Source organism: Fibroporia radiculosa, assembly GCF_000313525.1.
Source record: "Fibroporia radiculosa TFFH 294 genomic supercontigs, scaffold33822, whole genome shotgun sequence".
In the NCBI taxonomy this organism is placed as follows: domain Eukaryota; kingdom Fungi; phylum Basidiomycota; class Agaricomycetes; order Polyporales; family Fibroporiaceae; genus Fibroporia; species Fibroporia radiculosa.
In genome coordinates this window covers 1-14,347 of record NW_012133063.1, presented here as the reverse complement: position 1 = coordinate 14,347, position 14,347 = coordinate 1, and the positions used below count along the sequence as shown (strand labels likewise).

Below are 14,347 nucleotides of genomic sequence, written 5' to 3'. Positions count from 1 at the left end.
CAAATAGAAGTCTTTATAATTCGCGACAGGCCCCACGCGCATACCATGTCAGCACTAAATAAATATCTGATCCCAGTGCGAATTGAAATGGTTATGATCTTCAATTACAAAAAATTATATACAAGCCGCGTCAACATTGAGCAGAACTCAGCCCATCGTGCTCATCCTTTCTGGTCCTGCCGTTCTTGTTCATACAATGATTGGTAATCTCTGTTACCTCACGGAATATTTCGATGTTTTGCTAATTCGACGTCAGCGTCAGCATCGAGTTGCCTATCAGTAATTGGTAAAGATCATGTGCACCTGTCTGGGCGATCCGTGACTCATATGTAACTCGATATCGACAGTGGTAGAAGAATACTGTAATTGAGATTTGTAGCGCTGTCGTGCGTTTAGCCTAGAAGAAGGCTTAGCATGGCAGTCTAAACAGTCTGAGGCCACAGGAAAAATGCCGCACATAGCGATCAGCGAATTCGCATATACTTTTGTAGCATATCAGCGAATGAAATTGCTAGATCGGAAGAACACATACATTTGCTCTGGACCTCTCCCAGGCCGACAAAGAGCACACTGGGCTTCAAGCCTGGTGCCGAAAACTGGATACAATGTGTTTAAACATAGAATACAAGTTCAACGGTTGCTCGTACCAACGCCAAAATCGCCACCGAAACACACCTTTAGCGGATGTAAGTCGACTTATTGTAAACAGGCAGACTCGGACTCGACTTACATCGTCAATGCACCGGTGTGAACAATGTAGGCCATTAATGTATGAATCAACTTATTTGTCCTAAGCAAGTCATTCAGACACCAACTTGACAGTGCGCAGTAAATGCTCACGCTGGGTGACCTGTACGGTTACTCCAGAGGTAATACATTTGGCTGAGAGCGATGAGTACGTCCAGACTTCCTGATAGACCGAGGGTGATTGTGGACGCAATCTATCGTGAGGGCGAGACAATCTCAGCATGCTGTACCATGTCACTATTCAGCTGGAAAGCACACCAGAACTGCATGGGATGCTTTGTACTCGGCCCAAGTACTATATTTCCACCTGATGATAATTGAGCCAAAAATTGAAATAAAACAGGATTGGTAAGTGACATACATGAAGCTAGTCGCTGCTATAATGGAGGTGAGAATAGCAATCAGGACACGGCATATGGTGGATGCTATGGTTATATTCCTACCCCACCCGGACCCTGGAACAAGATTGGGTAAATTTGGGGCCAAGGTAGCAATAATAGCATATACCAATACGAATGAATAGCATGATCGCCTTTTCGATACTCAGGCTCAAATATTCCCAATTTCGAGAGGAGCACTCACCAGTATGGAGACCAGTGCAATAGATTTTCTACTCACTGCAAACACAGATTGATATAGTCAATATGTATGAGTGTGTGTGATGACGCACATATCCAGGTTCGCCAAATGAAAAATCTAAGCAGATGATTATAATACATTGCCATGAAACATGTAGAAATCGCACCCCTGAATCAAGCCTACCATAAATTGCTGCGCTCCAAGATAGTTATCAAGTATGCAACAGAATCGATCCGATCACAGTAAACCTACCTCCGAGAACAATGTAGCCTGCATGCAGAATGTATCTTACTATTTCGAGATCATACAAATTGCAAAATGTTTTCGCTTACCCCGGCGGTCCTGGAGCGAACATCGGGCATGAACATGGGGCACCAAAAGACAGAAACAGGACATACCAAGTGATCTGGAGAATGCCTTCGACATTCCCAAAGTTGATGATCGTGTAGCTGTAACTCAGATGTATGCAGAATACTGTGTGCGCAGTCTCCAAACACCTTTGACAGAATATAGTGTAGTGAGGGTATATACTTCGTGCTTCGTGGAGGCCGAAGCCGGGGATCTTACCATACGGATGCGACCAAAGAGCGAAGTAACCTCGAGTCCTCTTGTGATGTCCACCAATAGAAGTATGCCTGTGCGGTAACAATCCCGTATAGGCTTGAGATGCAGGTGTCATGAGCAAGCCAGGAAAAGTGAGGGAGCGGGAGCAGAAGCGTACATGATAGCAATATCTATGGACAATGTAAAACCACCTAAGTACTCTCCAATAGGTGGAATAGATTGTGAGGTGAAGGCAGGTGTAAGCTCTTCAGGAGATGGTAAGACATCGATGGCAGGCATCTTGGAGGCGGACTGACTTGGTGAAGGCACTCAAGTGATTTCTAGAGCTATCGCAAATGTTCCGTGAACTCTCCTTCACATGTATATATGCTACTTGAGATTGAAGGCGTGAAGCTGAGGCGCCATATGCGATAACAGCACCATCCTGGCACAAACACTGATCTGACAGGCTGCGGCGGTGACTGCATGCGGATGTCCTCGGGATGGTTCTTTGTCTGCGAACTAAATAGAAGCGACCAGATTGATAAATTGAATCGAGGTGTTCGCACCTAGTCCCAGTCAAGTCCACGATATCATCTTGCAAGATGGATGGACTCGAGCCGCGAGCGGCGGCGCAGGAAGGCCTTTACGACATGGTTACCCTGCCGTAATTCTCAAGCTGTCAATTATGGCGTCGCGAGTGACCCTCAACTGAGAGCGGGTGGGGAGCATTGGAGCAATGCTGTGAGCTGCACCGTGACGCGGCGCTTCATAACGGTTTTCGGTATTCGGCCTGTTATAAAATTAGTACTCCATGAGAATACATACAAATTACATGGAAAGGTGAATCTACATCTCCTATATATACATTACACGTTTTACATCCTCCTGTGGATGTCTTCCGGTAAGACAAGTACGAAAAGTTCAAGCGTTTATACCCAGTGAGAATCGACATGAATTAAAATGAGAAACTGTATCACTGAATGAGAAAAAATGAGATAAGCCGAATTGGCATGAATTACCTAATTCAGCTTTCTTCACGCGTTTTCAAGGCAATTTGTTGAGTGACCCAGTTTCTCGATTTAATTAATGTCACTTTCCAGTGGGGTTTATATCTCGGGTCACAGTATGTCACATCGGCATCAACACTCAAACTCAACTCGTGACTCGACTGAGGCGACGCCACCACCATGCGCCGAGAGATGCCGTGTGTGGCGTCCGAATTTGGTTACCATCCATCCTGACCAATGATGCAACGCCAAATATTGTGGAGAGCATAGATGATGATTTACCTCATAAAATCCTCTCCGAGAATATGGAGTACTTGATGTTGAGACGGGTGATGGTTGAGAGCAAGGAGCGAGAATGTGTGTCATTTATTCTAGACGCTATATGTCTAGAATATATACGAAAGGATTAACTTCGTATGAAAATAAGCGTAACGGTGTGTGGCTGACGTTCAGCCACACGTCACATGCTCTCGGCTTGTCCTTCCCCGGACTGCCTCGCAACACTTGATATAGCTTCAAGAAAGTGCTCACAAAAGTACGCAATTATTTATGGGCTGGTTCTTGTGCGATGTGCTGATCTTGACTGAGAATTGGCTGAATGAGGTTTTATGATTTATTGAGGTTTTGTGAGTGAAGGAGCAGGAGCCCAGACAAGATTTATAAACAGTGGGTACATTATAAAGCGCGTGCAGCTCATGATAGCTAGGTGGAATGTACTATCATCAGCCGGGCCCCGAATAGTCCTATTCATGAGGGTTCTCCAATTGTCAAAGTGTCGTAACACACTATGCAAGCACTCCGGCCCCAGCAGTGCGAGTATTATGGTATGAAAGCCGGAATAATTATTCGAATTATCGGAAGGATAGACAATTGAACCGATCTTTCTACATGGGTTTGGTACAGTTTTATGATATCATAGGTATTGAGATAATCTGTTGCAGAAATCCGCCCCAATGGTCTGTAGAATGTACGCGAACAGCTTTCCAGCCTCCTTTCTCAAGTAGAGAGACCAGCTGTCCAAGTGTCCTCTCAGTCGCATTGAAGTGGACATACATCGAGAGGTCATAATCATAGACTAGAGCATTTGCTTGTCCTAGATTTGGCAGCAACGGCGTGGGCGCATCTTGGTTTTCAGCGCCAGGAATATGAACGACATCGCCCCTACATGCGTAAGGAACGATGTTCTCGATTAGAACGAGCTTCGTTCCCGTATTTGCTGCATCTGCTAATCTGCGAAGGATCCTGATCGCATAAGAATCGGACCAGTCATGCAGAATCTGCTTGAGCAGGAACACAGCGGCATTCTTTTGGGACTGCTCCTCAAAGAAATCGTGTGCTGTATGTCATTTAACACTTCGGATGCATTGATATGAAGATGAGGGCATACCGGCGTATTGCACAACGTTGTCTCGCAACCAATTTGAACGCAAATTCTGACAATGCTTGAAGAAAATTAACCTACGAAGATAGTTTGAGGCATGGGAATCACCTTAATGCCCTGTTCGATTACTGGGAGCCGATCTTGAACAATTAGCCGTAGCTCTGGATACCGCTCAGCTAACGCTAAAGATGATGTTCCGATTCCACCACCAACATCTACCACAACACTCTCACTCTGTAGTGACTCCCACGAGAAACCTAAGTCCAGTGGTATGAGCGAATGCGTGATAGTAACATAGGGCTTACCTCTGAAGATAGAGTCAATCGATTGCATGTTGCTCACTCCATTCATAGCCTCACCGAAACGCATAAACCGCGCCTTATTGAAAGGTTGTTCAAACCATGTCCAGACGTCTGTAGTCCAGTTGAACGCGCGCATCATCGCCGTTCGTTTTGGACCTTCCTCAAAGGCAGTCTCCGGGTCTGTGAGATGCTCCAGGATGTAGCCAGCACCCTTGTAATCCTCATCCGTGCTATGGAGGTGTCATCATTCTACCACAAATTCGATTGATTCCAGACCCTTACCAATGGCCAATCAAAGCTGGAATTCCGTTGGTACCTTCATGCTTTTCGAGTGGTCTGTATGAATTGATCGAACAACTGAACAAGTAATGTAATAGGAGTACCGGATTGACACACCTTGCGCGGAGCTCCTCGACTGACTTTCCAGTGTCGCAGACTGAAGATAGTCTGTTGTTAGCAAACACATCAGGTCTTACTTCTCGAAAGATGTGATTCGTGGCGAGACGTCTTAGAATTCGGCCTGAGATCGAACGAGTGAATGATTCATATCCCAAATTGTGATGTTCTCGTACTTAATTTGGGAGGGTCCAAACCATTTTGTTGGGCTATTTCGTCTACATGTAGTCCCTACACGAAAATTACTGCTGAGTATATTCTCTAAGAATATGGTCGAGTGTCATCACCTCTGGTCCGGCGTCGCGCAGAATCTCGACCACATTTGTCTCCGTTGCGACTCTCAGGGATACTGGTAGGTAATACTATCATATCAATGTCAGCGTAAATTATGGATATAACTATTCGACATACTTACATTGCATGCTGCCGCAAAAATCGTTTTTCGAGGTTGTTGTACTGTGGCAATGAGCTGGTATGCCGCTGAAGTGATAAGTGTCGCAGCTTGTTGGACTGCAGCGTCATCCTGCACGCTCTCGCCATCCACAACCAGAGGGTCGTCGAGAGAAGGGAAAGCGAGACCGCGAGACCGGCATCTATTCTCAATCGCGTCAACAGAGTTTGAGATAACTTCCAGCAGCGCGCGCAATGCTAATATAGGCGACATTGGGACGTTTGAGGGCAATAGATGGATTGGAAGGAATTAGTGTTATAGTACTCGCTTGAGATTATATGGTGCATAGGTACATTGAGCCATCATCGGCTGGGTTACACCAGGACAGATCCGGATTTGGCTCCAGCTGAACTTTGTCTGACTGTGCGAAGAGTAAGTATGATAAGATCAAGTGCGCTAGATCCATCATGTAGGCTAGGTCAATCAGAAAGCAGCATGAGTCACTGACAGACCGCGTCGTGGCGCTGTCTTCCAGCCTAGTATCTGATCCAAGTGCCACCAGGTATCTGATCAGACACGGCGTCATCATAAAGTTCAATCTTCAGCCTTAGGCGTGGTCCGCCGCACTGAAATATTCGGGGTCTCACCCTCAGATCCGACTTCGGAGACACGTCAAAGGGGATGGGAGTGTCCCTATTGAATTGCACCACATCTGGGGGCAAGATCAAAGATTTGGCATCGGCAGCAAGGCTCCAAAATACATTGTCAGCGGAAAGCCACGGTGTCTCGATAGCGTCGCATAGAAAGGGTGATTATCAAATCAACAATGATGCATACGGACTTGTAACTGGCATGAGTTATATTTCGCAGTGGCCAAAATAACAGGCACATCCTGTACAGTCACAAAGCACCTTGACTTCTGCTCGGTTATTCACACGACACAGCGCAGAATCAATACAACCTACACCTCTGATTCCACGAGGTGTTCCAAGTTGGGGAGTCTGGGTATTAACTTGCACTTGAACGGCTCTGGCCGACTAGTGTCTTCGTAAGTTGTCGGTCGTGACCATGCAGAAATAGACCACGCACGTCACAAGCCCATTGATATATGTTCCGGATGGCTCAATAGTGTTACCATCCACATCCGTAAACTTACAGATGTCGAAAGCAGCAAGAATGTTCACCATTAGCATCCATAAGAGATCGTCTGCAAAGTATCTCCCCGGACAAATTCTGACGAGTTATTGAGTTGGTAACAGACGAACCCCAGTCACAGTTATGTGCATACCGACGACCAAATCCAAACGAGGCTTCTCTTGGATCGAGTGCGCGTGTCCCATCCGGACGAGGGAGAAAGCGTTCTGGAGTGAATGTAACCGGGTCTGAGTAATGCTGTTCGCTACGTAGTATTGCCCTATACACTTGTCAATGATTAAAGCCAAGCATAAAGCGATGGTGCGGTACCATTGATTGACCAAGATTGTTGCGCCCGCTGGAATGCGAAATCCACGGTATTCTATATCCTGCGTACACCGATGGGGAACCTTAAGACGAGACAACATGAGAAGGCTAGAGGTGACCTGAGAACTATACGAGTGCGTACCCCTAATGGTACTCCTGAATTCCACCTCAGTACTTCGGACAGAACACAGTCCATGTATGGAAGAGAAGGTCTATCAGAGAACTCGGGAAGTCTGCCTTGTCCAACGGCACAGTCGATCTCCATTTGCGCACATTTCTGCTTATCCGGATGGAGGAGCATCCTGGAGAGCGGCATCGGCGAACGAACATCGGTATCAAAAATGATGGCTTACGCTAAAATGAATGTATCCAAGGCTGATAAAGACTGTAGTCGGGCCAGTCAGTTCGGATGCGCAAATAAATAGCAGGCATATGGGACCCACGGTATCTGCACCACCTTGTGGCATTGTCATTGATTAATTCACTAGGTTACAGCATTAGCGGTCTACATACCAACGTAGAGTACACCCGCGATCCCTTTGATTAGTTCGGGGTCGTACACTTGTCGACTCGTTTCCTTCTGTCGGTCTAGAAGAGCTGTAGTGACGGAGGGGGAGGCCATACCGAGATCCTATAACACTTGGTAAAACCTCTAATTTCCCATAGAAATTGCACTTACATAGAGAGAAGAGACATTCCTATAAGGGATTTCGATCATATCCCTCGCCATTTTACGCCACATCCCTGCTTTACGCTTGAAGGATGCCCCCGGGAACCAGTCCGGGACATGTTTTACTTCACGCCACTTCAGTCCGAGCCGTTCAAGATTCTAAGACACTACTTACATGTCGGTACGAAGTCAACCAGGAATTTACCTATGTTTCCTGCTTCAACCAAACCACCAACAGCATCCTCTGCCATCGCAAGATAGCTGTCTCGCAACGGCCCTTCTTCGGTGCCATAAATGATCGACATCATTATACCACCAGAATGGCTATCACAACGAATATTTAGCCACCACTGGAAAGATAGTCGAGAGAATCCCACTGTTGAAGGTGATGCTCCACAGCTTCGGAATGGTGCAACAGATTTTTGAGAAGTGATCGCGTACCCTTTCGAATTGTAGGCCAGTAGCTGTTGCATGCAGACTGATGCAACAGATGATGAAGAGTCTTGCGATAAAGTCGGAACTGTGGCCCTACACTCATGAATTGAACTGCCCAATCCCACCCCATTCTACTCAAGTATATTACACAATGACAATACAATTGAGTTTCTATGTTCATGACGACGATAATATCGAATACTCACAAATCGGAAATCATAACGAAATGTGGCCTATCCGAAGTAACAGAACTATGTTTCTCAAGAATATCCTTTGCGGTTTCTAAGGAGTTCAACACAACCAGAGATTTACCGAATACGTGTACATGGATTACATCGCCTGTATGATGTTTTATATCAAGTTCGAAGGAAAATTTCAAGGAGATGACGAACCGTAGGTTGCCGCCCACTTTGCGTACGTTACCCAAGCATGCGAAGTAGGTATATTCTGGATGTTCCCAATCAAGGGTATTGATGGGGGACCGGGGGGCAGCTGCAGACGCGGAATGAAGGCCCTGCAAAGCTTGAATGATGAATACAAGGAGATAGTGACCACAAACACTAGAGAGACCAGATTCAAGCTGGTAATCGATATCAAGTCAATGAGCATCGATGTAGCAAGTCGGAGGAATGTAGTCATGGGAAATGCGGCTTACAGTAACTTTATACTGATGTGAAATCAGGATCAAGAATAAGTTGACGATTAAAGCTTCGGGAAGGTTCAGAACAGATTCCGCTTGGGGTGTCACGGTCCTAGTAAGTTCAAAGGGGCAGAGCATCGACATACACCTAAAGGTGTGGTCGACAGACGATGCCGCTGGGGAGGGTCAAGTTTTGCAAAAGCGCAATCCATACGAGAGGATGTGAGTAGTATCTCAGTAGGACGGAGCAGTCGCGAACACTCAGCGCTCAGCGCTTGAGCCTCGGCCTCGGTCCTGGACGGAAACGCCCGATGATAGGACTTCCTGATTGGATGTATCGTTCCGACAGCGGTTCAAATTTGCTCAACATGGCAACGACATCAAGTTGCTCTAACCGGCTCTTACGAACACATCATCATCATCACCTGATCGAACCTGATGCTATGAGCCGACAAAGTGGCCCTAAGAATCGAACACGAAGCTCATAGCTTCTTTGACGCCCACATGTGTCGGAGGATGCAGTAGGCGATACGACGGCGCGGCCTGTCCGACTCTTCGCAATAAGGCAATCTCCACTGGTTCTAGGGAATGATAACGACGAAGACGCACTGCAGGATGTGCGCGTCGTGATTTACGTTTTAGTGAGTTGCATAATCCCTTCTGTGAATGTTACTGGCAGTCCAAGCAGGAGATAACAAAACGCGCTGAATCTGTCATATCATGACCCCTAGATGCCCATCATATCGTCTAGCGGAATTCTGTTCTGTTCTGAGAATCATGAACATTTGAATCATATGGTTCTTTCTGATGTGCAAACTGCTGTCTTGCGAATTGTGTATGCACAATCTTGTGAGCATTCGCCTTCAGAAAATTCATTCATGTCAATTATTTAACCAACCAGCCGCAAATGCTACTTGTGACTTGAATTCGGCACGTCGGGACTCCAATCCAAATTCAACGCCTTCATGTATTGAGAAGGTGTCCATGTTGTGGAGAGATAGTATATAAGGACACTAGTTTATTGCTGAAGGGCTGCCTCACCTTGATATTTTTTATCGCCCTCACAACTCTTCAATTCTTCACAAATACCCACTGCGAGTCAGATGGATACCACCCCACTGTGGGTATCATATTACCGGCTGACAAGGATTCACCTTTTCCCTGCTGGAGCGGATGTTTTTTTCTGGCCTTGTGGTATGTTCATTGCATTCAGTGGCATTCTCGTTCCCCATCTAATATAACGCATTTTAGCATGGGCGTTGACGTTGGCTGCGTACGCTCAAGGAGTCCCACCTCCTCGCCTGGGCATACAGCTTTTAGCCTTTCTCGTAGGTTCCGTCCTTCGCCACAATGCAGATTGTATCTGGAACGATGTATGCGATCGCGACTTTGATCGCCAAGTTGGTACGCGCGGCCGCTATCAAATTGCTACGATATCTGATTTATTTCGGCTCCCCGTCAAGAGCGTACACGCAATCGTCCCATAGCTTCTGGAGCAGTGAGCGTCCTGGGTGCAATGATATTTCTGACCGTACACTGTGCTGTGTGCCTATTATTACTCGCATACGCTGGCAGGACACCGTACGTATAACTTTTGTGTGTGTCTGGATGGTGACGGAAAAAGCAACTAGGTTTCAACTTGGCATCTATACCTTGTTTCTTCTTGATCTTCCTTACCCGTTAATGAAGCGTTGGACTTACTGGCCTCAAGCATTTCTTGGTACGGTCCTTCCCAGAGAAATATATTCTTGTGATACTGATTATCAGTTTCATAGGTTTGACGATATCAGCTGGTATACCTATCGCTTGGCTCTCTATAGCGCCTTCCCTCAACTGGACAGTAGTTGCTTTTCTTGCGTTGGGAAGCACTTGGTGAGTTGGCTTACTTCAAACTCACGCGACTTCACTACACATCGCGTCGTCGCTCAGCTGGACAATCCACTACGATACAATATATGGCTGCCAGGATCGTAGAGACGACGTCAAAGCGGGAGTCCGTTCAACAGCCGTCTTATTCGGGAGCCACGTGCGCTCGATTTTATCCATGTTTGCCGGCACTTTTGTTGCGTGTCTGGCATACGTTGGAGTGTTGAATAACCAGGGGTTTTTCTACTACGCCGTGACGGTCTTCGGCACTGCTGCACATTTGGCTTGGCAGCTGATAACTATCGACTTTGACCTTTCTGCAGATTGCTGGAAGATGTTCACAGTGCGTCCCATATTGTCATGATTCGGCTGCAATCTAACTGTTGAGTCTCATCTCACTGTCAACAGGCCAATGGAACGCTAGGATATTTCATATGCGGAGGAATGCTTCTCGACTACGCTCAGCAGTTTGTTTTATAAATAGTCTGGAGATTGAGATGAACAAGTGTGTAATATGAAGGAAGGCTTCATCGCCAAGCGTCAGCATTTGCTTGTTGGCATCAAACTCGTGCAAGCTGGAGATAAATTGTGTGTTCCGCTCCGCAGGAAGGGATCTAGAATAAGGTACCTGAATTCTGCTATCATTGATGGTTCAGTCAACGAATGAAATCTGTCATAAATGAATGATCTTATCATTGAATACCACACATGGCAGTGAAAAGAAATGAATAAATCTGCTAAGCCATACTCCGGTTCCTTTCGAATTGCACCGCGTCATTCTCTCCCAAAAGATTAGACACTACTTCCGCGATAAGAGCCGAGATTCATCCCTGACTCCTTTAAAGTCTTCGTAGAAATTGTCCAGCGCGGCACCAGCTCGATCTCTAAAGTCATAACATGGATGCGCTAATTCTACCTCATGTTTCTATGAGCCACGCTGCGTGCTTGTTTCTACTTACACTTGTTGTCTACATTTTGCGTCCATTTCAGCCTGTGGCGTCCTTGTATCCCCCTGGTCCCAAGTCTCATCCTCTGGTCGGTCACACGTTCCAAGTACCAAGAATTCATACGTGGAGGTATTTCCACCGGCTATTCCAGAAGCATGGTCTGTGTTGCGTGAGTTGGAATGCGATTCTCGACTTATATGAAAGAATAGGTCCTATAGTGAAATTATCGCTCGCGGGTGATGAGATCGTCATCCTTGCGAGTGGTAGAGACGCCGAAGAATTGGTGGGTTCGTCAATACCTACTGAAAATAAGAGCAACTAACCCTTAAACGGGCGAATGATTCCCATTAACTGTAGCTCGGCCGGCGTTCACACAACTATTCCTCGCGGAGACCTCTAATTTACGCAGGGAAGCATCAGTCAAACAATAAGCGGCTAGTGCTGCTACCCTATGGAGACCAGCTGAAGAAGCAAAGAGCAGCATTTCATCAGATGCTCAAATCTCGAGGCACGTACTTTCCGTATCATCTACTCGTGGTTTGCTTTCGTATTGAATTTTGAACCAGTGGTCGGCGCATATGAAGCAATGCAAGAGATGGAATCAATGAAACTCTTGTATGATTTTCTCAACGAGCCTTGCATCTCGGAGCGACACTGCAAGCGATTTGCTGCCGCCATGGTATTTTACTTGAGTTACGGAAAGCGACTTGAAGATGATAGTAACGATCTAAACGGCGTACTGTTCGTTCTTGACAACTTCGTGCGAGATACATATCCCGGCGCGCACCTAGTCGATACGTTCCCAGTTCTGGACCGCTTTCCAGATTGGCTTGCTTGGTGGCGTGTTGAGGCGCGCATGAAGCACGAGAAGGAGATGGAAGTACGTCATCCATTTTCTGAGATCGTTCGACGAGAACATTTGTTGGCAGTTATACCAACGCCTCGTGTTGGAAGTTCGAAAGAAGATGTTCGACAGCGGCGACAATCTGGAATGCTTTGCTGCAAGGCTATGGGATCAGCAAAAAGAGATGAGTTTTGACCTTGAAGATATTGCATATGGTGACGCCTTACATGCAAATTTATACCCAATCACCGCCATTAATTTACTCCGTAGTGGCGGGATCTGCGTTCGAAGCGGGAACGGATACTACAGCGGGTACCGTTCAGTGGTTCTTGATGGCAATGGTGTTATATCCAGACACCATGAAAGCTGCACAAGCCGAACTAGATTCAATACTTGGCACTGATGGAAAGATCCCACCAAGCTTCTCTGACATGCAACAGCTTCCTTACTGCTACGCACTTGTCAAGGAAGTTTTCAGGTGGTCACCAGCTGCGCCGGGCGGATTCCCGCACTACTCGGACAATGATGATTTTTATAAGGGTTATAAGGTCATTATTTTACCAATCGATCTGCAACAAGGCACATGTGCTGACAGAACTGACTAGATTAATAGGAAGACTATGGTCATACCATGTATCTGGTCAATGGTATGGGGCACCATGTCACCTTCGAAAAGATGCTTCACGCTGACCCATATAATAGCATCGAAGTGAGGAGGAATATCCTGAGCCGCATCGCTTCAATCCCGATCGATTCTTATGTGAAGACAAACCTATTTCAGGAGAATCCCTTACTGAGGGTCACTACGGGTTTGGGTTCGGCCGCAGGTGAGCCATAATAGCGTCGGAGTAGCAGGTAAACAAAGGCTAACTATACGCATCAAGAAAATGTCCTGGTCAGTATCTCGGCGCGAAGACTATTTGGATCGGGCTAGTGCGCCTTCTGTGGGGGTTTAACATCGGACCCGAGTACGATGAAGCAGGAAACCCGCTTACTGTCGACCCGGACAACTGTACTTCCGGCATGACCTCGTACGTGATGAACCTATCCAATATATTAATATGCTAGACATATGATGTATAGGAAGCCTATTAATTTTCCTTTGCAAATCGCACCACGATCTGCTGAACACGAGCGGACTATCAGGAGAGAGTGGGATGTAATATCGAAAGGCATGCTGTAGGTTTGCCTGAGCAGGTAATAGACCTGTTTGAAGAGTATCCATACATGTCAAATGTCTAACACTTCAGGACAACACATCATTTGAGAAACAATTGGTCACAGGCTAGAGAGATTGCAGATCCATGTCTTTATGTCAGACCCATCAGCAAAATGCAGAAAAGAAGACCTAGAATTACCTTACAATATAATCTTAGAAACAAATATCTACCTTACAATTTCTGTGACCATTGACTTTCAGAAAATCAGGTGTATGTGGCTAATTATATTCAGCCACCTGAGTGAGCCCATTCAGTGTTGACTCATGGTAGTCCTGGCCAAGATACCCTGACAGTTACTCAAACTTCTCAGCTCATCTGACATTGGCCCATCCACCTAAATACATCCAAATCTACCAGGTGGACCCACCCTGTGTATATTGTGGTTCTGCCAGATAAGTCCATCCTTGTGGGCACTGGGTTGCCCACCACTACTGGATGGGCTCATCTCTGTAAAGGCTTGATTGCCCTGCCAGATGTGCTCATCTATGTAAACACTTTGTTGTCTTACACTACCAGATGGGCCCATCCTTACAGGCACTTGGTTGCCCACTGCTGTATCACCCTAATACTTGACTCCAGACAAAACCCTAACCCCAACACTTACTATTGGTGCTGGTAGTTGTATAGACAGTAAAGCTGAGGGACTTGTTGCTACAGGAGCTGGTGAGCTCAGAGTAGAGAGGGGTAAGTAGACAAAGAGCAGATGATATAATCAATCTGTCCTCTCTATGCTGTATTGCTCTGGTATTTATATATGAGGGACCTGTTAAGGGACCTGACGACTGAGGATCAGGAGTTCAACTTGTCAACTGGTACTAGGACTTACACACACTATTGTCCTACACTAATACTTAGACTTGCAAACTGAGCTGCTATATCTGATAGTGGTTTGAGAACGTATACTGGTTGAAGCAA

The 14,347-nt window shown here is 46.3% G+C and overlaps 4 protein-coding genes across 4 annotated transcripts; 1 reads left to right on the top strand and 3 right to left on the bottom strand.

Moving 5' to 3' along the window:
* Positions 1–1,889: 1,889 nt before the first annotated feature.
* Positions 1,890–2,169, bottom strand: FIBRA_09367 (uncharacterized protein; the record flags this gene model as incomplete). The annotated part of the gene is made up of 2 exons (XM_012321678.1): positions 1,890–1,986; positions 2,048–2,169. The coding sequence occupies 2 exons, from the start codon at positions 2,167–2,169 to the stop codon at positions 1,890–1,892; spliced, it is 219 nt and encodes a 72-aa protein (XP_012177068.1).
* Positions 2,170–3,784: 1,615 nt separating this feature from the next.
* On the bottom strand, positions 3,785–5,622 carry FIBRA_09366 (uncharacterized protein; the record flags this gene model as incomplete). Its single annotated transcript, XM_012321677.1, has 9 exons — positions 3,785–4,215; positions 4,267–4,312; positions 4,369–4,517; positions 4,566–4,792; positions 4,845–4,898; positions 4,959–5,082; positions 5,135–5,189; positions 5,246–5,320; positions 5,374–5,622. 9 exons carry the CDS (start codon positions 5,620–5,622, stop codon positions 3,785–3,787), a joined length of 1,410 nt encoding a protein of 469 aa, XP_012177067.1.
* A 688-nt stretch (positions 5,623–6,310) lies between these two features.
* FIBRA_09365 (uncharacterized protein) lies at positions 6,311–8,554 on the bottom strand (the record flags this gene model as incomplete). Its single annotated transcript, XM_012321676.1, has 14 exons — positions 6,311–6,386; positions 6,439–6,582; positions 6,638–6,763; positions 6,814–6,872; positions 6,953–7,112; positions 7,164–7,195; positions 7,254–7,267; positions 7,324–7,441; positions 7,490–7,605; positions 7,656–7,804; positions 7,858–8,046; positions 8,122–8,254; positions 8,308–8,429; positions 8,475–8,554. The coding sequence occupies 14 exons, from the start codon at positions 8,552–8,554 to the stop codon at positions 6,311–6,313; spliced, it is 1,518 nt and encodes a 505-aa protein (XP_012177066.1).
* Positions 8,555–12,044: 3,490 nt separating this feature from the next.
* FIBRA_09364 (uncharacterized protein) lies at positions 12,045–13,395 on the top strand (the record flags this gene model as incomplete). The annotated part of the gene is made up of 7 exons (XM_012321675.1): positions 12,045–12,248; positions 12,298–12,427; positions 12,483–12,760; positions 12,818–12,859; positions 12,915–13,039; positions 13,097–13,243; positions 13,296–13,395. 7 exons carry the CDS (start codon positions 12,045–12,047, stop codon positions 13,393–13,395), a joined length of 1,026 nt encoding a protein of 341 aa, XP_012177065.1.
* Positions 13,396–14,347: the final 952 nt, after the last annotated feature.